Source organism: Electrophorus electricus, chromosome 2 (genome assembly GCF_041902795.1).
Source record: "Electrophorus electricus isolate QZ-2024a chromosome 2, ASM4190279v1, whole genome shotgun sequence".
Lineage (NCBI taxonomy): Eukaryota > Metazoa > Chordata > Actinopteri > Gymnotiformes > Gymnotidae > Electrophorus > Electrophorus electricus.
Window position 1 is genome coordinate 42,631,988 of NC_137498.1, and position 22,247 is coordinate 42,654,234.

Here is a 22,247-nt window from a genome sequence, read left to right on the forward strand (position 1 = left end):
ACTGCGCTGTCTGAGGTTAATAATATGTGCAATGCACTCCTGCATTGCACAGCTGTCCAGGGAGGGCCTCAGAGTTATGGGAAGTCTTTTCAGGTTGGTCATTCATCTCAAAGTCAAACTCACAATCAAAACTCAACCCCCTGCATGGCAAACCAAAGGACGGAGCCTTCAGGGCACTCTTATCTCTCTTATATAAACTATATTGCAGATACAGTAGTTAGAATTCACATAAGCATAAATCATAATACAAATGCATGGGCTGGAGTAAAGTCTGTTTTGTTTAAATAAGTAAAGGTGTGTGTTTGTGTGTGTGCACACATGCGATATGTGACGTCATGCAGTGTGAGTGCGGGTGGTGGTGGTGGGGGTCAAGTTTCTGTTCAAAGGTTTTCCTGTTTGTGTAGTTAGAGTTACAGTTGCATTCCTGAGAGCTTAAATTGTGTTTAATTATTAAGCACTCTGCTTGGGGTCTTATATACTCAGAAAATGATCCAACACCAAAAGACTTACCTCCAGTATCTTAACTTAGTCCTGAACTCCCTCCCACCATGATGGTCTACAGGCAATACCATTATCACTGCAATTGTTACTGCTACTATCCCTTCCACTAGCACTGTTTGTATCACCATCATTATCATTACCCCATCATTGCTATAATCACTGCCACTATCACTACCAGTTACTACCAGTATAAGTACCATTACTGTTACTGTCACTGTTACTGTTACTGTCACCTTCACTACCATTATCACTGCCATAACTACCACTATCAGTACCACCATCAATACCACCATCAATACCAGTACAAATACCACCATCACTACCACCATCATTACCACTACCAATACCACCATCACTACCAGTACCAATACCACCATCAATACCACCATCATTATCACCATCAATACCTCTATCACAACCATCACTAACACTATCAGTACCACCATCACTACCAATACCACCATCACTACCAGTACCAATGCCACCAATACCACCATCAGTACCACCATCACTAACACTATCAATATCACCATCAATACTACCATCACTACAGTACCAATACCACCATCAATACCGCCATCAGTACCACCATCACTAACACTATCAATACCACCATCAATACCACCATCATCACCAGTACCAATACCACCATTAATACCACAATCAGTACCACCATCACTACCATCAATACCACCATCACTACAGTACCCATACCACAATCACTACCATCATTATCACTACCAATACCACCATCACCACCAGTACCGACACCACCATTAATACCACCATCAGTACCACCATCATTACCATCAATACCATCATCAATACCACTGCTGCCACTGTGAACACACTCTTGAGCATTTTTACATCATTATGAGCTGCCATATTCTTGATATTGCAGATATTTCAGAAAGTAAGTACACCAGAAAGGAAGTACAGGACTTTATTTGAATAGTAGTGATTCCAATAACATATACTGTGACCCAACCATGTACGTCAAATTGTGGATTATAGATGTTAAATGCCTAGACACCAAACAACACCTCTTACCAAAGTGTCAGCACCAGAGTCATCCATAACACCATGGTCCCACTGGTGGTGCTCCTGAGATACTGTAGGCAGTGGAGTCAAAACTCCTTCCACAGTTTCCTTTTGCTCTGAGATCAGTGAAGTCTCACAAAGAACACTATCCTCAGTCCATTTTAGATTTCTATGATGGATATCAGACAGAACTTCATCTGGAGCTCCAGCAGGCATTGGTGATACTTATAATGATGTTAAAGGCTGAGGAGGATGTCCTGGTTACAATCAACAGTTCAAGAGCAGAGGTCTAACTAGCAGGCGCTGTGCAAATGTAGGGACAGATAACATTTACCTGACACTGAGTACAACTTGAGTAATTGAGGGGTAAGGGTCTTGTTCATGGGCCCAACATTGGCAACTTGGCAATGGTGGGACTTGAACCAGCAACCTTCCAATTACAAGTCAAGCACCTTAACCACTGAGCTGCTTTTCCACTGCAGCTGATTGCAAACCTGAAAAATGAAAGAAGCTACTAGACCAAGACTGAGTGACTGTAATAACCTCATTTATGCTTTATGCTTTAATTCTCAAACAGATACTTTTAGAATTCAAAAAACATCTTACAGTATATTTGTTTTAGGGTATGCACTGACATATGAGAGAAAGAGAGAGAGAGAAAGAAAGAAAGAAAGAAAGAAAGAAAGAAAGAAAGAGAGACAGAGAGGGGTGGAGAGCCTGAGAGGAGAGAGAGAGAGGGAAAGAAAGTGAGGGAAGGAGGGAGAGAGATAGAGATGAGAGTTAGGAGGAGAGGTGTACACATTAAGCTGCACGTACACCAGTTCCTCAAGTGACATTTACAGAAAGCTCTTACTTGCATATTAAACATAGAAAAATAAACCTTGGGTTGTGGCTTGAAGCTTTTCATACTCTTTATTAAATTAATAAGCAGATACAAGTCTGTGTTCATTTATGTTACACAAAATAAAAAGGGTTACCAACACAATAACCAAATGTACCAGATGGTTTGTGCACATGTTTGACATGTTTGGCAATATCATTCATGGACAGAAATGACCCCCAGTGATCTCCATCTCCAGCTGTGCTACCTGTAGGACCCCCACTGTAACTTTTAGATGGCTTTCAGTGTACTAGATGTGCTTCTCAGGTAGATCTTTCATTACCAGCCCCTGAACATCTGTGCTAACCCAAGTTTATTGATCATACCAGCAGATAATTATGTTAAAGCAAGGTAGTCAGCTAGAAGTGTTCATAGTCAGTTTAAGGGTGAGAGACTGTGGTTACTATGTTCAGCTCAGAGTCTCCTTCCTGATCTTTCCATCTTGCCCACTAATGGGGAATAGAACAACAATTTGCAGCTGAGAGTCAAGTAGCTTTATCTAATATGAGGACAGGTACACACCTCAGTCTGATTTCACTGGGCCATCTCCTCGGACTGATTAGATCAGACCTCTTAATCCAATATCCACGTTTTCCTCTCCATGTCTCATTTGAGGCTACCGTAACGTTCACATCATTTGTCTTAATTCTGGACTGTGTGTGTTGCTTTCCACGTACAGCTCTCCTAGACCTTACAGACGGACGTGTTCTGCATCATGTGACATTCTGACGTGTGTGAGTGATGGGGGGTGGTGGTGAGAGAAGGAGAGAGGCAAAATGCAGGCATTTGGGATCTTGCTGAAATAAAAAAAAGAAGCATTATAGCAGTTCTGCTCCCTGAGCCGTAGAGGGGAACAAGCATGACATTTCTGTGCTTAATGAGAAGTTTCTTCCCAGTCTCTCTCTCTCTCTCTCTCTCTCTCTCTCTCTCACATGCACACACACTTTCTCTCCTCCTTTTTCTTGCAATAATGGCTTTTTCATCATATTAATTTGAAGCAAATACCGAACATTGTTTGCACTAAGCCTCAGGAACAATGATGTGGTATAATTACTGAACCATTGGGTCAAACAATCTCCAATGTAACACACACACACACACACACACACACACAAACACACTCACACACAATACAATAAATACATAAAATACAATAAAATGCAAGGTTCAACATAAACCAATTATGGATCCTGGCAAATGACGTTATTTCTGCCTCCATGGTTTAATGGTTTAAATCATTTTGCTCTGTGGTGTATGTGACACCCTGGAGAGGATGGTGAACGTGGGAGGAATGTGGATGGAATTCAGATGTGTGTGTGTGTGTCAATGAGGTTATCTGTTGATGGTGGTCTCTGGTGATGTCATTAAAGAATGACGAAGCGTACTGAGCTTCTTGTAGCATAGCAACAAGGGTTTCCGTGGCCATTTCTGTGCCAATGAAGCCCAGGCCCACGTCTCCACAGTGTGAGGGTTATGCTCAGAGGATTCTGCTCTCTCATCTTTTTTTCACACTCTGCTTCTTGGTTTGACACAATATTCATGAGAAATAATTTCTAAACTCCCATTCTCTGAGGTATGATAGGACTTACTGTATATCTACATAAACACACACACTGGAGCTTTAAATTAAAGGTTGGGCTGCATAAACACAAGCTGTTAGCAAAACAGACACCCAGCAGGTGTGCCCTCGTCTTGTCATTAGTTAAGCATCTTTACTGAGAAAAATCATCAAAACGGTTTCATTATTTGATTATTCCCTGATAATACAGCAGCGTGAATGTCTGCTCTCATTATTTCATTTTATTTTATTTATTTCCATACCCCCTCTTCTTCTGATACTCTCTAACTGAAATGACACCTGCAGCTCATTAGAATGCATTGATTGGGCCAGCTAAATACAATACCAAAATTCATATATGGTCAGTGAATGTTTGTTTGTTTGTATGTATGTGTGTGTGTGAGATGGCTGCAAGGGATTTGAAGCTGGTGATGGTGGTGTGTAGTGAAGAAGAGATATCCAGAAAAGACAAGTGATTAAACATGAGCATTTGAGTTGTAGGAGATTCCTCCTTTGTGTTCTCTAGCTTACACATGTTAAAAACACAGGGTTGCCATGTAATGTTACAAACATTTATCAATAAGGAGGTGCACCTTACCCTAAAGAATCAGGTTCATTCTTTAACAGCTGTGCCTTATTCGATTAATTGTCATCAACCATGTAATTGAACATTTCCTCACTGAGACAAAGCTTTGGGAAGGGAATGTTTTGTGCAGTGTGTCTGTAATGTTGAAGGTAGCATGCCTAATTTTCTCTGAGCACAAAGTTTGTACTTTTCAATGTATGGAATGTGGTATAGATATTTTTCTTTTAATAATAAAAACACCCAAGTCATATTCCATTTCATTTTTTATTATAAAAGTTTATATATATATATATATATATATATATATATATATATATATATATATATATATATATATATATATAATATACATACATACATACATACATACATACATACATACATACACACACACACACACACACACACCTCAACTATTGATATACAACAATTAGTACCTGGCAGGTAAAAAAAAAAAAAAAAAAGATTTAAGTGAGGTCCTCTTGTTCAAAGCAGTTTGAAGGCAACAGTTTTGAGCCTGTCTGAATCAATATGTCCTGAGTTTCTAAAGAATATTAAAATTTTAAGAGATGGAACTACCCATAGGCCTATACGTTGATAAATCAAGAGTTTCTAACTAAAGCTCCTACTTCTGTCACAGTTATTACCAAGTATGTCTGAGAGCAATTATTTTGCATAGTCAAAAAAGAAACATTTTTGAAAAGCCTCCTCAGTCAGTATGAATGTGTATCTTAATTTGAAAGACACATTAACACACTAGTCTCATGGTTCAAAACACCGCATGCGTCTCCCCAAAACATCTGAAGTCGAACATTGGTGGAACATCCAAATACAACCGTACAGGCGTAAAGATCAACCGTGTCCCCTCCACACAGTCTTGGTCCAATATGGATTCTTAAAAGGGTAGCAAATAATTCTTCTTTCGGAAAGAAAAATGTTCTTACTCCGTCCGCTTCCTCCCAAAAACCGCGGACATGCTCCTCACAATCCCTTTGAGTCCGGCAGCACCCTTCTTGAGCGCTCTTGCCTCGCGTATAAGGTCGAGCAGTTCGTGAAATACCATCAGCACACCGTGGTACGTCTCAGCAGCGGATATTTCAAAAAATCCACAGTCCGCGGAGAGCGCAAGAAGCCGCCCTTCTTCGCTGGACACCGCTCGCCGGTGTTGGAGGTCTCTCTTATTCCCCACGATGATAACTGGAGCTGTGCTGGATAATTTAGCCTTTGCTTGTCGGAGACGTTGCACCTGTTGCCGCGCTACCTTGAAACTCTCTCGGTCACAGATGCTGTACACTAAAATAAAGCCGTCTGCCCACTGAAGCTGCCTATCGCTGATGTGTCCCGCTTCTTTTCCATTCTGCAAGACAGACGTGGACAGAATGATTAGATGAACTCCACTACGAGCATAGTGAAACGATATATTAGTGTGCATATGCAAAAGCGATTCTTACCTGTGGACAAAACGAGTCCCAGATGTTGAAGCAAACATCACGACCGTCAATCTTGTCACAGTGGCTGTATATGGACTCTGTTAAGTTAAACGAACCGGTCAGTAAATACGTTTTTCTTTTTAAATATACACAAATAAAAGATATAGGTTTCCAGACTCGAGAACACGCAGATCGCCTGTTTGCGCTCTACTTACCTATGTCGCCGTATTCGCCAATGAATCTTCTAGTCAGGAAACGCACTACAAGTGCTAAAGACCAGGGGGAAAAAAGATTTTAGTTGCATGTCCAAAATGCATGTTTTCTACACAAGACTATAAATAGGAAAATCCCAACTCGGATAACAGCTACTGAAAAACGAGCATACGGGGTGAACTGGAACTCACCTGACTTTCCGACATTTTCGGCTCCAAGTAGCACAACATTGGCCTCCACTTTCTGCTGGTTTCCGTCCATCGCTTTGCTGCTTTGGCGAGTTCGAGAATTCACCTGGACAACCATTTGTGAAGGACGTAGGGGTGTGTGTGTGAGATCCAGAACAGCACCGCGCAGAACGGACCCGCTAACTAACACCCGACGGCGCGACAGATTTATAGATGCCGTGTGTGTGTGTGTGGGCGGGTTCCTACTCACGTTGCGGGCAGGGGGAACCACCGCCTACCTTCGTCAGCAATTAACAGTGACATTATAATGGGGCGACACACACACACACACACACACACACACACACATATATATTTCAACAATTTGATGTAATGTGAGCCTGTTTACATATTTAACTGAACTAGTCTATTAATTCCATTAAGAAGCAGCTTGTAATGCAGACAATAGAGAAAATGTTGTAAATGGGCTGAAATTGCACATGAATGGGAAGCGACCTTTAGCGAGTCGTTAAGGGTTTGTTTAAATGATAAGCGCAACAGAGCCATTGATCCGAGAATCTGAGGCAGGTCCGAACCTGTTTTTCCCGACCAGTAAATCTGAACGGCACTGTGCTTTGGAGATGCTTGGAATTTGGTAACAGTAAATGTACAAAATTATACGCGCATGCAAATATCTGTGAGATAAAAAACGACTTTTTTTTTCTGCCTTAGAAACAAAGCTGATCCATCACTGAGAGAGTTGACAAATATAAACAATTTCAGACTGGTCTGATAACATATTTGTAAGCAGTTTATTTAAGTGAAAAAAATCGATCAGAAATAAAGCCCATTCCACCCATCACACGTGATCATAAAGTAATAAAAGTTTAAAAAACCCCTCAAACATTCGTACAAAAAAGTTATGCATTTAAACGTTCTTTTTCTGGGAATTCACGCATTTCCCTCAGTTGCTATTCGCTCCCTTTCTCGTCGGAACGGATCCTTGAGGAGGGACGGGTGAAGACTCTGGCCAAACACGCGGCGCAGTGCTTTAGAGAATAACCTCTGAAGCCCCTTCACATGTTGCGCCTCCTAGTGGTCAGATGGTAGAGGTACACAAAAAAAAAATAGGAGTGAACATCACCGTGGAGCATGTTGCCAAATTAAGTAAAGCAAAAACATTTGTGTTAGTGTTATAACTGATAATATTGTAGCACCAATGCCTAAAATATTAAGCCTTCATCCACAGTTATTGTTTACTGTACAAATTGCCATTTCTAAAACAGCCAGCAGTGAGATTAAAAACCAAAACAATACTGCGTGTCCTTACTGAGGACTGTGTGGCAGTCAGTACACAGAGCTCATCTCAGACTCTTGTTTATGTAAGAGCATACATACAACTATGCACACACAGTTCTACGGGCATTTGAATGCCAATGGAACTCTGCAGGGAGTCTAAAATGCTGGCAAATGGGCCATTTATAATGTGGGGGTGGTGGTTACAGAATGACGGCACAGACGGAAATGCATTAACATTGCAAGTTTTTGCATCAACTTCAGACACCCCACTTGACCTACCGCATACGTGCTGATCATTCATGTGGCCAAAAAACAAAAAAAAAACAAACAAAAAAAAAACACAAAAAAGGTGACCATGATGGACAGAACACAAGCCGTACAGTTACCACATACAGCATTCAACCAGGAGTGGCCTCTTGTAAACCAAGAAGATGAACATGATGTATATAAACTGGACTCCACACCCAGCGCTGGAGGTACCTGGGAGGACTGGAGCAGAGTGCTGAGGAGAAGCCAGACATCGCTAACAAACTCGGCAGGCGTGCGGTAGGGTGGTGTTAGTTTGCGCAGAAGACGCCCTCGGACCAGAGTCACATCGATGTAGTGGTCAGTGAGAGAGGACATCTGAACGTAGCAAAAGAGGGCAAAAAGCTCTGCATTTGGTATCAAACATTCTATTTATCCTGTTATGTGTGTGTGTGTGTGTGTGTGTGTGTGTGTACCTGTTGCTTACCTTAACTGATCTGTAGAGTGTTGAGCTTTGCTTATTACAAGTGAGAGTGAGTAGGAGATATTCACATTTCTGTGTGTGAAGAATAATGTGAAAAATACAATTAAACATGGCAATATATTTACAGCATATAGCTGACACTTTTATCCAAAGCGACTTACAATTATGACTGAAAACAACTTTGTAATTGAGGGTTAAGGCTCTTGTTCAGGACTTGAACTGGCAACCTTCTGATTACTAGTCAAGTTCCTTAACCACTGAGCAACCACTGCCCCAGAAGACCCAACACCTAGTGTACTAGCCCTTTGAATGCTATGTGAAGTAAAACAGTGCAAAAGTTTACAAAAGGCCCAGACTGCGTTCAGAATGAGCCCTCACCCTCTGATCAGGCATGCTGAGATTCGGGAGGCCATTGCATTCTGGGTACAACTCAAGGTTTTCAGTATTAGACGGATCTCTGCACAGCAAACACTGCCACTGCTTAGCACTGTATGAGTAGAGAAGTATAGAGTATGCAAAATATACGGTGAAAACCACAGAGAAATAATGAAAAATAAAGTAAAAACTTTGAAAAAAGGTGAGAAGCTAAGTATGAGAGATTAGATTGAAAAAAAAAACAACGCGATGCTATAAAAGGATTAAAACTTATAGGTATGGGTGACGTACTCGATTAAGCTGGTCACTGGCGGTATGTGACATTCTCTGTGGAAAGATCTGCGGCACATGCAGCACTGGACAAGTATGCCAGGGAGCTTGCATGCAGCGCAGTTCAGCCGGTTGGCCAACAGGAGGCATGAGATGTCTGGGCACCCAGCAATAAGAGTGGGGTGCAGTGCAGGAGACTGAAATGGAGATCCACAAAAGTAGCACTGAAATAATGTAGCTTGCTTATTTATTTACTGAAACTTTATATAAGGTGGGAGTGGGCACGAAAATAGTTTGTTTTTATTGCTATGGTGAGGACAAGGAAGTTCGTTCATCCATGCACTCATCCAGACAGTGAGGAGGGGCTGTGTACCTGTTCAGCCTCCTGGATCACACCAAGCTGGAAATCATTGCTTCCCTCTCTTGGCAAGACACGCAATACAGGGGCGGGAGAACACAATGCATAATCAGGAATGGACAAACGGCAGACTGTCACATCAGGCAGCCAATCCCTGCAGGAATCGCAGTAAAATGCAAATGAAGAGACATCAGTCCTTACACAAGCACAAATGTGTGCATTTATACCCGACACGAAAGAAATGCAAACATGCATAAACACATCACTTTATAGAATGGGAAACAAATGGACCAAATAACCAAATAAATATCAATAATTACTATTAAACAAATGGTCACAATGAGACCAATACTCTCACCTCCCCAGTGGCTCCAGAACTACAAGATTGCCTGAATACAAAAAGTTAAAAAATATATACAAATAATTGACTTGAGCAAATCCATATGAGAAAAAAACCTAGCTAGTGTCTTGGTAGCCCAAGAGCTGTCCTAGTTAGTTTATAGTATGCAGTCTTTCACTGAGCAATTCACACATTTAAACAATACTGTGAAAACATTCATATGCAGAAAAGAACCTGCACAAACTCACTTAGAATAAAACCAGGTTAAAATAATTTTGACTTTCTATAAATGTACCATTTCAGACAGATTTACTCAGTCTCATTACATATCATGGAGTAAACAAAAACAACAAAACTAAATTTCATCACCTTCATTATTTCTGATCTTTAATAAAGCTGTAACATTCTCCTCATCTTCCTCCTATAGAAATAAAGTGAGAAAAGATACAAAAATGTACAAAATGTAACAGTTTTGAAAAGGAACAAAAGAACCTGTCCGTGTTATTTATGTCCAAATGACCTCCTCACATTAAGTCAACGCTAAACCACCTCAAAAACTCTAGGGGGCACTGTCCATTGCTGTTACCTCTACAGGAAAGCAGTAGCTGTCCACCAAGTCTGGAACCGCCAGGCCGACATCTGTATTGACCTTTTCTTCTTTAACAGGGACACCTGTCTAGGTTGAGTTTTGTACAATTTTGATCTGCAAGTAATTTAATTCAGCTTCACAAGTCATAGAATTATTATTATTATTATTATAGTATTACTATTAATATTATTATTCTTTTCCTGGTTGTGCTTGACCTCAGTGTTGACTTCAGTTACCTTTGGTAACTTGACATGGTCGGCTGAGAGAGAGTGAATGTTGTCCTTTGTTAGCGTTGATGTCACACACGTTGTTTTTAAACTGTCCTCAAGAGACTCCTCACTTTCCTGTAGGACATTGATGCCTGGGTGCAGACTGACCACAGCATTCTCATGCTGACTGGTGTGCTGTGGCTGACAGACAGCAGTAGATGGGCTCTGAGCAGCTAGTATGCAACTGTTGGCTTCAAACCTTTTGATGTCACTTCCTGACAAGATAATGTTTGGTTGTGAGGGTGCAGTAGAAGGGCTACTCTTTATACAAAACTGTGGAAAACCTGCAGAAACAGAGCTGTACTGTTCCTCGAGCCTGTTAGAATTTGGTGCATCTGCAGAGCTGTTCAAAAGCACTTTGGCTGATGAACTTTCTGGAGGGAAACAGTGGCAGTCTGGGCTTGTGGTAAATTCCAACTCTCTGACAGTGTGACCAACCATCAGTCCTCTGTCCTGCGTTGCCTGGATAAGGACTGGGCTGGTGCCTTCACTGATTAGCAGGTCCCTGATGGGTGCATCAGGCACAGTCAATGTGGGCTCCATTTCTTCCCCACTCCTCACACTGCCATTAGGGGGCACACTAAGACATGTAGAGTCAGCTGTAGTTTGCAAAACACGCAAAGGACTAAAACTAGGTTCAGCAGGTGAAAGATCGCCAGTTTGCTTCAACAGATCCCCATCTAAGCAGCTATTGTTTTGGTGAGAGCCTACAGAAGGACTATTGGTGTTTTTTCCATAAGATGTCTGGGTGGGGTCAGAGGCTACTGCCAGCGGAGTTGCAGAGGGAGTCGGTTGTGCAGGTGCGGAAGCACAAAGGAACGAAGCGGCATGTGGAATCAGTTGTGATGCAGCAGTGCTGCTGGATGGAAGGGAAACCTTTTTTGGCATGAGAGATTTGTCGGTGGCCTGGGAAGGTTGGGTGCTGTCGCTGGGGTGGTAGGGGTGGTAGGACCATGGCCGCTTCATCTTGGGGTACTTAGAATACTGGCCAGAAGAGGCCAAGCGGAGACGAGCACGGATTGGGGGATTGGAGGTTTTAGGAGAAGGAGGAGTGGCTTCAGGAAAATGATGTGGCCTGTGGGACTGTGGTAGGCTGACTGAGTGAGGTAAAGAATCGGTTGTGTTCTTACTGGGGGAGGGATTTTGGTAAGAGGCTGATGGTACTTCACAGGCCACAATACACCCTACAAAAAAACAACAATATAAGAACCAACACACCAAAAACCTTATAAAACATATTTAAAAAACATAGTAATGCTAGAAAAAGTGTATAATCCTTACCAAAGGCTTTGAGTGCTTTCTTAACAGTAGCCAAATTGCACTGGAATTTGAGCTCCATCACAGTAGGTATGGAAAAGACGTTTTGCTCTAGGAGGTGCTGAAGCTGATGGTGAATCTGAGGGTAAATGTTCACAGACCCACAACTTAAATTTACATCATTTATCTGACATTTATCCAAAGCAACTTACAATTACGACTGAACACAACTTGAGCAATTTAGGGTCTTGATCAGGGGTCCAACAGTGGCAACTTGAACTAGCAACCTTCTGATTACTAGTCAAGTACCTTAACCATTAAGCTACCACTGCACTGCATGATGACACACAGAGCTTCCAAATTTATTGGCAACCCAAAGACTCACAATTTGCTATGCTGTTTCCAGCTACCTGTCTTTTGCAGGACAGCAGAACCGTGCGGTCCTGGGAGCCCAGAGCTTTATCTGCGAAGGCCAACACGTGCTCCTGTTTCTTCTGTAGATGCTGGATCTTTGCCTTTTGGTCTACAAGCTTCTCTCTTTCCTTCTCACACAGATCCTGAAACAAAAAAACTAACTGATTTAATCCAGATCAGGTACAGCAAACCAAGACCCTACTATACGACTAAAAGCAGTCATCCCTATTATGTTTTTAATAACTAAACAAGAAGCTTGAAAAACAAACAAAACAATGCACTCTGAAGGCAAAATGAGGTAAAAGATTCTCCCTGCCAGTGGATATGTGCTTTCATCACCAACACATACTGGGCCTCTCTAAATTTGCCTGCCTTGTTTCTCACAGCGTGCTTAAAATCACAAGTAGCTGAACACAGACAAGCAGCAACACGGTTCTAGAAATATTCTAGAAAGCTTTGGATCTGCCCTCCTCTTTTTCCTATTTACTGTCTGCCTCTCTTCACTCGCAGGACATCTCCTGTTCCAGGGTGAGAGATGTGTGCACTCTGGCGCTCTCACCATTAATTATAATGTTAGTGCTTTGAAAATGCAAATGCCCCCCACCCTTCATGAATGTATAGCAACAGTCAGAAATAATTATACAATATAGAACACGGTTGAATGACGTTGACTTTGTTAAAACACAGATGAGTAAATGTTTAGTGTTTCCTATTGTGTTCTCACTCCTCTGAATGTGTCTGTGTATACAAGTTCTCCCACTTAAAGCAATATGGGGTTTACTCAAGGTGTTTATAGCTAGCTTCTCTCTCTGTGCCTGGCTCAGCCTGGCTTAGGAATGCAACGAGAGACCCATCCTAGTTTCTGGTGGCATTCCTAAATCAGGCTTAGGAACAGCCATTCGGCTGTTGGCATCTGTCTCTTAGTAACAGCCAAAGGACACTACTAACATGGTCACACTGATGGTCATTATGGCTTTTTGCTTGCTGTAAGCACAAACTAGCCTTTAAAAAGGCAAAAAAACAAACACACACCAGAAGAGATCTTTTCAAAGACTCTCTGGGCTAATGAACTGATTGTGAATAAAGAAAATATTATTTTTCTTCATCATACTGGATTCCTTTTTCACCTCCTTTTGTCACGACAGTATACTCGCACGTGAATTGATTTCAGCCTGGAATTCACTCTGGTTTAGGTTAATAACCAAATCTTCACAATTTCCACATTAGAATCTTTACACATTTTACAACAAGACCTTCAGCTTGCTTTCACGTGATTGATTTAAAAGCAGATGTTACTCAAAGAAAACAACCACACTTAGTAAAAGAGGTCCAGAGCTTCACATTCATGCTCTATGCTTAAACTAGGGCTGAGTCACATAGCCACTTGACAAATGCCGATTCCCAGGGCTTGAAGGCTGGATTGCCATCAGCACTGTCAGACCTGACTGGCGGCTTACTTTTCCCCTACCACTTTTCCCCACTGCTTAATGGCACTGTGTCTTCTACCTCCATCTCTTTAAGGAGTTTGGCTGCTTTCTTGACGATGACTTTGCAGAGGCTGACCACAGTCTTCGTCACCTGCAGTCTCACATTCATTTCAAGCTCCTCCAGGTCAGACAGTCTAAAACAGAAGGGAAAGTCTTGATTAACGCATCACACAGCTGCTTTTATGGGGACAACACAGAGGTCCAAACACGGTATTCCAGGCGCTCTCGACTGGCCAACAACAGGGGCTGTGAGGTCACATGTGGTTGTGTTAAACAGTGTTGAACATATTTCTCACAATTGGCTGTGTAGTAATGCCACCATTAATACTTCCAGAGAGACTACACACTACAACTTAATTACGTATGCTAAACTTATACTCATATCAACTGCAATTTATACTGTAGTGCTCAATCCCAGTTCTGAAAACCCATTCAAATGCAGGGGTTTGTGTTTTCCACATCCACAACCAGGAAGATTAAACAGATTCACTGAACCAGATGTCTCATTTACTCATGCATGTTGAGCACAGAAATTACACCAAGAACCCCACAATTCAAGATACAGCAGTTGTGGCATCTAAACTTAGCAAACTGCAGGGTTAATGCCATGAGGCCCTGATGGTTTGTGTCACCAAGAAATATGACATTGAATGTGGAACAACCTGTCACCCAGGTCGCTCAGACACTTCTGAGCCGCCAGCTTCTTGTAGTGGACCTTCCGGACCATCCGGCGGACCTGCGTCCTCTGATGACGCACCGCTCCAGGGATATCCTGCAGCCTACAACAACATTACACCAGGTGGAAGGGTGGCTCCCTCACCAGGAACTAAAGACAAAGTAGACCCCAAACTGGACCCTGTGTCTTCTTCCACTAAATTAAAATAATCATTCATGCTTTAACTTGGTAAATAACCCCTATTTGGTCATCCTTAACTATGGGCAAATAATAATGAGAGAAGAGTAAACAGGAATAAATAAGTAAATAAATAAAGCAAATCTGTGGTCATACATGTGGCTGTGATGAAAGGGTGGACAGTGTCTACATGTTAGCTGGTCACAGGTCAGACAGTAAGTGTTGACCTGGGTCTTCTTATGAATGGGACAAACAACAGGATGTGGAAAATCTACAGGAATGGTATACATGAAAAGAAAAAAAGAAATATATCATCAACATTATATATACACTGCATAATATATGTTTACTATGTATTGAATCTATATACAAGCAGTTACTTGATAAGTCCAAAAAAAACAAGTAGTTTTATTAAGTATGTCACTGTAACGTGCACAGACATACCCGGAGATATCGCATGGACATTATGTTGACAGGCCACTTTGACTCTCTTGTGTGCTGCTACACAAACAGCACACAGACCTTCACACCAGCCAGTAACCGAAGAGTCTTCACAACCCCCACACTGGGGGGAGAGGATCTTTGTTTTATACAGCATATTAGCATGTTAGCAATGATAAATTTAGAGAATGAACCAAAGATCATTCGAAGCTGCAGTGTCACCAATTAAATTATTAGTTGATTTCAGTTCATGACCTCTGTAAACCGAAGGGATTACCCAGATGCTTAGGTGGTATTAACTTGGCAACAAGCAAAAATGACCTCTTTAAAATGTATACAATTTAAGCACCATTTTGAAAGACAAATTCAAGTAATTTGTTTATTTGGCCGTTATAATTCGCAACCCTCATATTAATCACCAATGAAGTATGTCAGGCCCCAATCAGGCCCCAATCATTGAACAGTTCTGTAAAGTCTTGTGAAGTTCCTTCTCCCAGTGATCATACAAGAAAGTTAATCAGTTCAAAGTAAACACAAAGTCACATGCTGTGCATTTGTCTGAGGCCAGATAGAACTCTGCAATCAAATACCGGGGTTGCAGGAACTCAGCCAAAAAACACCAGGGTTGCAGGAACTCAGCCAAAAAACACCAGGGTTGCAGGAACTCAGCCAAAAAACACCAGGGTTGCAGGAACTCAGCCAAAAAACACCAGGGTTAAAGGAACTCAGCCAACAAATACCAGGGTTGCAGGATCTCAGCCAACAAACACCGGGGTGCAGAAACTCAGCAAACTAACACCGGGGTGGAGGAAGTGCACTCACCTTGATGCCTTCTTTGGGAACAGAAGAGGACTCACCACACACAAGGTTACTGACGACATCCTGGAGTTTGTATTTCTCTTGACAAACAGGGCATTCTGGACCTTTGAAAAGCAAGATTAAAAATACTCATATATTAGAAACATGAACTAATAGAAACCACACTAGCTATCTTGAAAGTAGACTGCCCAGCCTTGTCAAATACACATGAAAAGACTGAAAAAAATACACCAGTCCATTTTGACACACTCCAAAATGAAACACTCATAATATGGTTTGGTTGAAAAATGTTGGTGGAATTTCCAGTAGCCTAGTTTTGATGCAACTCAGATTATTAATGGTATTGAAACAAAAGGTAATCTTTGGATCATTATCTAACCTGTAATCTTATCTGGAAGTGTAAAACAATCTCTGCACAGTGAATGCAGGCACGGTAACAGTTGAGGACTAGGGGCCGAACACAACTTCAAACCGCATGAGACACAACTCTCCGAGTCCTTCACCGAGGAAGATGGGCTCCTCTGAGGTGGCGACATCATTGTCCTGGAATCAGTTCCTTGGCGCAAACGCACAGACAACATGCAAGCAACGAACGATATATTGTATAAAAATCTTTTAAGGTTTTCAACATTTTAGAATATTTAAATTGTCATTGTAAATCAAGCCTTCTGCAAAACGTATGTTTCTGTATGTTGCACCAATGTTTGGTTTAGTCCTTTAAAACACATGCCCTTGCAATGGCTGGTAAAGTCAACTTCCAACTGGCTATAGGTATATATGTAGGAGAGACATTTATTCAGTAATGCCTCCTAATTTACCACTGCAACATAAACTTATTTTAATTGTTCAAAGTTATACGTGTACTATATACTTGCATTTCATTGCTGGTTTATTATAAGTAAAAGACTAAACTACAGTAGAAGGCAAGGTCACTTATGCTAGCTAGGTAGTCGTTTTTAGTCGTACCGTGCCGCAGTTAGCTTCGTAGTGGGAAATGGCTACCGAGTTCCCCGTGTTGACCCGCGATGTAGTCCCCTGTTTAGCTCGGTCCTTTTTGCTGGTAGTGCAAAACTGAATAAGATAAAACGTAAAGGGAAAAAAACTCCATAGCACTTATTTACCCATCTTTTAAATCAATGTACCTAAATTAATGTTTGAAAGTGTTCTTATACCAGTTGTGGCATATAGTCATCTCAAGCACATTGCTTCGGAGCAAAAGGTTTAACGTCATACCGCTTCAAAAACGTTTCATAGGTTTTCCGCGTTTTGGTTTACGAAAAGAAGTCCAGAGTGTTGATCTGTGTCGAGTATGTTTTGGATCCAAAGCACACCCAAATAGGAATTGGATAATCTTTCTCTCTGATCCCAAAATCTATGCCAATTATCAACGTGACCTCACCCGATTTACCACACCCTGACAAACTTTAAAAAAGTGATGGAACGCGATGTGCATAAATTGCAAGTCACATATCAGAAGCAACAAATAAAACACAACATTATGGGATAAGTTATTATTAATTTAAAAATACAAAGCCATCATCCTGTTCTCTGATGATGCATGATTATCATACATAGACGATAGCATGAACATATAGTTCCTTAATAAATGAAAACTTAAATGGAATAATATTTCACATTTGACTCAGTTAAACAAGCATACGTGTATCATTTTATAATTATGGGTCAAACAGGAATAATATCTGGTGCGGAAATATTTCTTAACAATATCACGAAAAGCTCTTTTTGTCATGCACAAAGCAGAAGCACCGACTTTCCATCAGATGTCACTGTTGTAATGTTTTTCTAACGTTTTTAAAAATATCCTACATTTGTCAGAATCAGTTGTTTCATTTGCTTCGATCTCTCAAAAGCCACTTTATAAAACAGATCGTTCCCGTCCTAAAATCAGACTGGCTGAGCAGTGTTTGAAGCCGTCGTAAAGTGCTCGATTTAGGCACCGCCTCATGACTTGATTCAATATCAGTGCCACTTGATAGACTGATATTTCCCCTTGTGTTGCTTTCAAACAAAAGCTTGTTAAACTACATTACCTGGCGGAAAAAAGTGTTTATTGTTAATATTGTTAATAATAACTCGTAATAAAATTAAGCATTCCTGTATTTTGTTGTCGTTTTATACGAAAACGCACACTATAACACGAATGATGGCATAAAGCAATAAGCCACCAGAAGTCGTGCGTTGCAGTGATTTTATCAAGCGTAAGGGCTTAAAACGCGCTGACCTGTGAGCAAAATTGCTGTAACCCTAGAATAAAGAAAACGCCATGTTGACGTTTCGGGCTCAGACGTATCGTCATGCCCACGTCATATTTGTTGTTCGCTGTGGGCGCCATTTTTAAAAGACTCGGTACGTTTAGTGATTTTTCTGCTTCGCTTTATTGACGAAGCAGAGAAAACCAAAAATTGGAGAAAAGCCTCGAGTCCACCAATTAAGTGAACCGACTCGCCGTGTCAAGCGGCGCCTTTGCCGTATCGCATTAGCGTCACTGCGCCCAGGACACACGATAGTCGGAAAGCCTGATATCACTGTACTCAGCATTGAGGGAAGTAGATATTTTTTAAAAAAAGTAAACATTATACGGCGTCTAAACATTTAAAACAATAAGATTATGAAACTTGCGGATACGCTTCGTGGAGTCACGCGCTCCCAATGCAAGGACGCGTACTTTGCGGAGCGCGAGTACTGGCATGCGTGGGCCGGAGAGGTCAGGCCTGACGTGTCCACAGCAGAAAGCGGTCAGTCTTTCTCCACGTCCTCCAGCGGACCGGCTGCTTTGATGTCGTGGGAAGCGACCGTTCATGTGTTGTTGTTTTTTCTGATCTAGTTTACTGTGGGCTGCTTAAGGAGGTCTATGATATTTCTACTGCTTGATATAGCATATATAGGTGATATAGCATTTTTGAAAGCCATAGCATATCAAGACATTTGCTACCATATCTACTTTTTTAGACTAAAAATCATCTGCTTTCTGAAATGTTTTTCTCAGATATTTGAAATTGTCAAAAAAAAAGATGTAATATAATGGAAAGGTTAGTGTTATTTACCTGTTGGTGTGTTTTAATTTGTAAACTATCCTCAACAACGTACAGTTGTGTAAAAGTATTATTATTAAAGGCAGATTGGAGTATTATTATGCTTTCATTTAATATTAAAAATCTTTGAATGGACCTTTTTATTTTGTTTATATTCATATGACCTTTGGTTCTGACTTCTGAATAACTTTTACTGATGAAGGGACAGATACATCTTAATTATTTGCTTCCACACATTACAATACAGTTCGACTGAGAGCCTGTGTAAAATAGCCTATTTAACACAGACTACATATTATTTACACAGGCTCTTATGTTATTAATTAGTATGTTTGATATATAATTAATGTTTTTTAGTTTACATTTTTTTATTCTGAAAAAAGTCTGCATACTTCACATTTGTTTCCTTTTTACAATTGTAAATGTATCATAAAATAATTAATTAAAATAAATAAATTACAAAGGTAACTTTACCAAAATGATTTAAGTATAAATGTCTGCTCATTCAAATTATTATTATTAAGAGGCGGTTGTTTGTGGGTTTTTTAAAGTTTGCTTAGATATACACATGAAACATGCATACATATTGTGTACTCACAGTATGAAAAACTCAATACTTTGAAGACACAGGAAGGTATTCAGTGCCAATGACAGATGGAGGAAATTATATAATTTATCTTCACAAATTTTATTTTCAGGAAAAAAAAACAGCCATATCACTTCACAGTTGAGAAAAACAAAAATAATACTATTCGCAACTTGTTGTGGTTTAACTTGTTCAGTCAATAAACTCACTGCTTAACTGCAGCTGAAACCCCTCCAGATGTTCTTTCAGCCTCTGTCTCACATCTCCACTCGGCACAGTGGTTCTCAGGTTTGACTGCTGGCCAAGCTGACCATCTCTCATCTCGATATGTCTCAGCCCCATCAGACCACACCCATCTTCACTGCCCCTTTGCTGGAAGCCATCTTCTGCCACCAACATTGAATGGCTTTCCACATTCTGAACAGTGTTGCCCCCACCCACCCCATTCCTCTCCCTGCTTTCAGCAGCTTCAGGTACTAGGAGTACACGGCTGTCTGTCCTTTCCTGCACCCAGTAGACACGATTTCCCCCTTCTTGCTCACCCTGCCTCGTGCTCCCTTCCCTCGTGGCTGTGTCTGGAAGGAGGAATCCCAGCTGAAGGCCTGTGCTTGGCTGCAGGACGTGCAGCTCCTGCAGTCGGAGTGTGGACGTGGCCTCTGGCAAGGCCGCTGTAGCCTGTGGAGGTCCCGGTACCGCGAGCATCTGTAGGAGCATTTCGGTCTGATGGGGCAGCAGGGAGACCTGCTGCACGGGCTTCCCACAAAGCTCCAGAGAAGCTTCTGGGTCCGGGCTCTGTTGCTGTGGACATGGCTCCATGGGGTCCGCCTTTGTTTGCTCCTCACTTGGATCATCTTCGCAGTAGTAGAAGAAACAGTCCTTCGCCTCCACAGTGATGTCATTCCTTGTGCTCTCGACCTGCCGATCTCTGAATGTACTCGGTATCCTACTTCTACCGCTTCTGCCTTGCTGGATTTGACTGGGTTTGTAACTGCCAAGGTCCCCTTGCATCTCAGTGGCTCTGCACATGCCCCCTCCCTCCCTGGTGTCTGCAGATTCCTCATCCTCTCTTCCTCGTCCACAATAAAAACAGCATCCCTCCTCTTCCTCGGTGGTGACCCTTTCTCTTGTTATGTGCGCCGGTCTTCTCCAGCCCTCCTCAGTAAAGAGCTCCACGTCCTCAGGTGTGCTCTCCATCTCACTCTCCTCCTGCCCTTCAGGACTGATGCTCCTGTCTTCTCTAGCTGCCTTGCCACTCTGAGGAGGCCAGGGGTGCAGACCCCCATGCCCTCCTCGTTGCTCCCTCCTCTTTCCACTGTCCTGAAGTTGCGATAAAGTGCTCCTAATTCTGCTCTCGCGGAGGTGGAGCAGTGTGAGCCGCAGGCGGTTCTCACGACGCCGCGCGGCACTAAGCAAACGCAGCGCCTTTTCCAAGTTGTCAATGGCCTTGTTGTAACGTTTGCGCCACAGCAGAGGGCAGAGCTGGGCGTAGCTGTGCTCTTTGGCCAGGTAGAAACCGGGAGGTGGGGGGAGACGTCTCATGTAGCAGGAAGGAGATGGAGGGCGCGGAGAAGGCAGATTAGGGTGGCAGTCTGCTGCTGGATCATTTGATGATTTCTTACTAGGAGTTTGAACATCCACAGACAAAGGCAGGGGCAGAGCTTGCTCATTTTCTTGCTCCTGATCGGCTGTCTTGGAACTCTCGGCTCGTTCCCCGCTAATTCTGTTCTGGACAAAGCCTGCTTTGACTGGGACATCTTTGCTCTCTGATCTCTCTTTATCAATACTGGCCCTGTTAAGAAAAATGTTCAGAAAAAAGTAAGTGTAAAGTGTAACATTTTCCTCACACACAGCAACATGTAAAGGTCACCAGCACATTATTATTATTATTATTAACCTTTATTTAATCAGGATCAGTTCTCATTGAGATTAAAAATCTATTTTACAAGAGCTAAACTTTAGCATGTATATAACATAGGATATGTATAACTGCTAAATGGTTTTGCTAAATGGAGCATGAAGTGTGTTTATGTGTGTGATGTACCTTTTCTGTCTTTCTACATTCCGTGGCCTGCCTCTTCCCCTGGATACTTTGCCTCTTTGATGCGGGTTGTCCACCACTGTGGGGACGGCGTCGTCTTTCAGTCTGTGATAGCCACTGGTATCAGGAAAGTGCAGAAGAAAAGACAGCAAGACCTTCATCCTGAGTGTTCTGCAGTACATATTTCTGCAACTGGCTGCAGTAAATGGGCCAAGCGAGCTGTTAAGTATGTAAAAACAAACAACTAGACATCGCATTTGCATTTCTTTACTACGATACAAAACACAAAGTATTTTGTGTTCACATGCTGAAATTTCTGGTGTTATGTGCTAAACTCTCACAGTAACCAGACCCTTGAAAAAATGTTTATTAACATATGCTCAGATTAAGACAGCGTGTGCACTGTAGGAAAATGGCTTCGGTTCACCAGCAAGACGGACCTGACACCTGAGAGTTCGAAGCTGTCGGGGGTGAAATGCTTGGAGCAGAAGTAGATGTAGTCACTCTGGGGCTCCCATTGCCCTTTGCCCTCGGGACCTTTGCGGCGCGAATTTAGAATCCAGGTAGTGCGGCGTGGGTTACCTCTCTTTGGCAATCTGTCAAAATACCAGAAAACTCACTGCTTTATTACTCAAAGAGATTAGAAGTTAAAATTCTTTAATTTTAATTTCTTTAATAAATAAAAACAAATGT

General features: G+C 41.8%; 3 protein-coding genes across 23 annotated transcripts in view; all 3 read right to left on the reverse strand.

Annotated features, from left to right (window-relative positions):
• Positions 1-4,956: 4,956 nt before the first annotated feature.
• zgc:64022 lies at positions 4,957-6,613 on the reverse strand. Its single transcript, XM_035529367.2, has 4 exons — positions 6,401-6,613; positions 6,212-6,265; positions 6,018-6,094; positions 4,957-5,923 (listed from the first exon to the last, which is right to left on the reverse strand). The coding sequence occupies exons 1-4, from the start codon at positions 6,513-6,515 to the stop codon at positions 5,507-5,509; spliced, it is 663 nt and encodes a 220-aa protein (XP_035385260.1). The 5' UTR covers positions 6,516-6,613; the 3' UTR covers positions 4,957-5,506.
• A 553-nt stretch (positions 6,614-7,166) lies between these two features.
• On the reverse strand, positions 7,167-18,683 carry LOC113590441 (transcription intermediary factor 1-alpha-like). Of its 18 annotated transcripts, none has more exons than XM_081704983.1 (20): positions 17,111-18,681; positions 16,844-16,934; positions 16,257-16,420; positions 15,881-15,981; positions 15,062-15,182; positions 14,774-14,888; positions 14,427-14,543; positions 13,784-13,898; positions 12,274-12,420; positions 11,888-12,002; positions 10,574-11,790; positions 10,335-10,424; positions 10,118-10,169; positions 9,767-9,797; positions 9,424-9,562; positions 9,072-9,247; positions 8,784-8,892; positions 8,409-8,477; positions 8,156-8,299; positions 7,167-7,468 (listed from the first exon to the last, which is right to left on the reverse strand). In XM_081704983.1, the coding sequence occupies exons 3-20, from the start codon at positions 16,414-16,416 to the stop codon at positions 7,328-7,330; spliced, it is 3,159 nt and encodes a 1,052-aa protein (XP_081561109.1). In that variant the 5' UTR covers positions 16,417-16,420; positions 16,844-16,934; positions 17,111-18,681; the 3' UTR covers positions 7,167-7,327. The 18 variants fall into 18 exon arrangements, with proteins under 18 accessions (XP_081561109.1, XP_081561104.1, XP_081561094.1 ...); XM_081704978.1 differs by having other exon boundaries at positions 16,257-16,433; XM_081704968.1 differs by having other exon boundaries at positions 16,257-16,433; positions 16,844-16,948.
• Positions 18,684-19,427: 744 nt separating this feature from the next.
• Positions 19,428-22,247, reverse strand: part of thap7 (THAP domain containing 7) — a 6,754-nt gene continuing 3,934 nt past the window's right edge. For 2 of the 4 annotated variants that reach the window (XM_081705015.1, XM_081705011.1), the window contains 3 exons: positions 21,995-22,150; positions 21,558-21,773; positions 19,428-21,305 (listed from right to left, as the gene is read on the reverse strand). In XM_081705015.1, coding sequence (XP_081561141.1) covers positions 19,709-21,305; positions 21,558-21,773; positions 21,995-22,150 — 1,969 coding nt within the window. In that variant the 3' untranslated portion in view covers positions 19,428-19,708. The remainder of the gene's footprint in view (positions 21,306-21,557; positions 21,774-21,994; positions 22,151-22,247) is intronic. The other 2 variants (XM_081705014.1, XM_027030567.3) reach the window with 2 other exon arrangements.

Coding starts and splice junctions, on each gene's coding strand:
- zgc:64022 (XM_035529367.2), bottom strand. CDS start 6,515: ATGGTTGTCCAGGTGAATTCTCGAACTCGCCAAAGCAGCAAAGCGATG. Junction 6,266..6,400: donor CGAAAATGTCGGAAAGTCAG/GTGAGTTCCAGT, acceptor CCTGGTCTTTAG/CACTTGTAGTGCGTTTCCTG. Junction 6,095..6,211: donor TGGCGAATACGGCGACATAG/GTAAGTAGAGCG, acceptor TTAACTTAACAG/AGTCCATATACAGCCACTGT.
- LOC113590441 (XM_027030581.3), bottom strand. CDS start 16,458: ATGTTGTCTGTGCGTTTGCGCCAAGGAACTGATTCCAGGACAATGATG. Junction 15,183..15,880: donor TTCCCAAAGAAGGCATCAAG/GTGAGTGCACTT, acceptor CTCTCCCCCCAG/TGTGGGGGTTGTGAAGACTC. Junction 12,421..13,783: donor AACTCCTTAAAGAGATGGAG/GTAGAAGACACA, acceptor TTTTTGTTTCAG/GATCTGTGTGAGAAGGAAAG.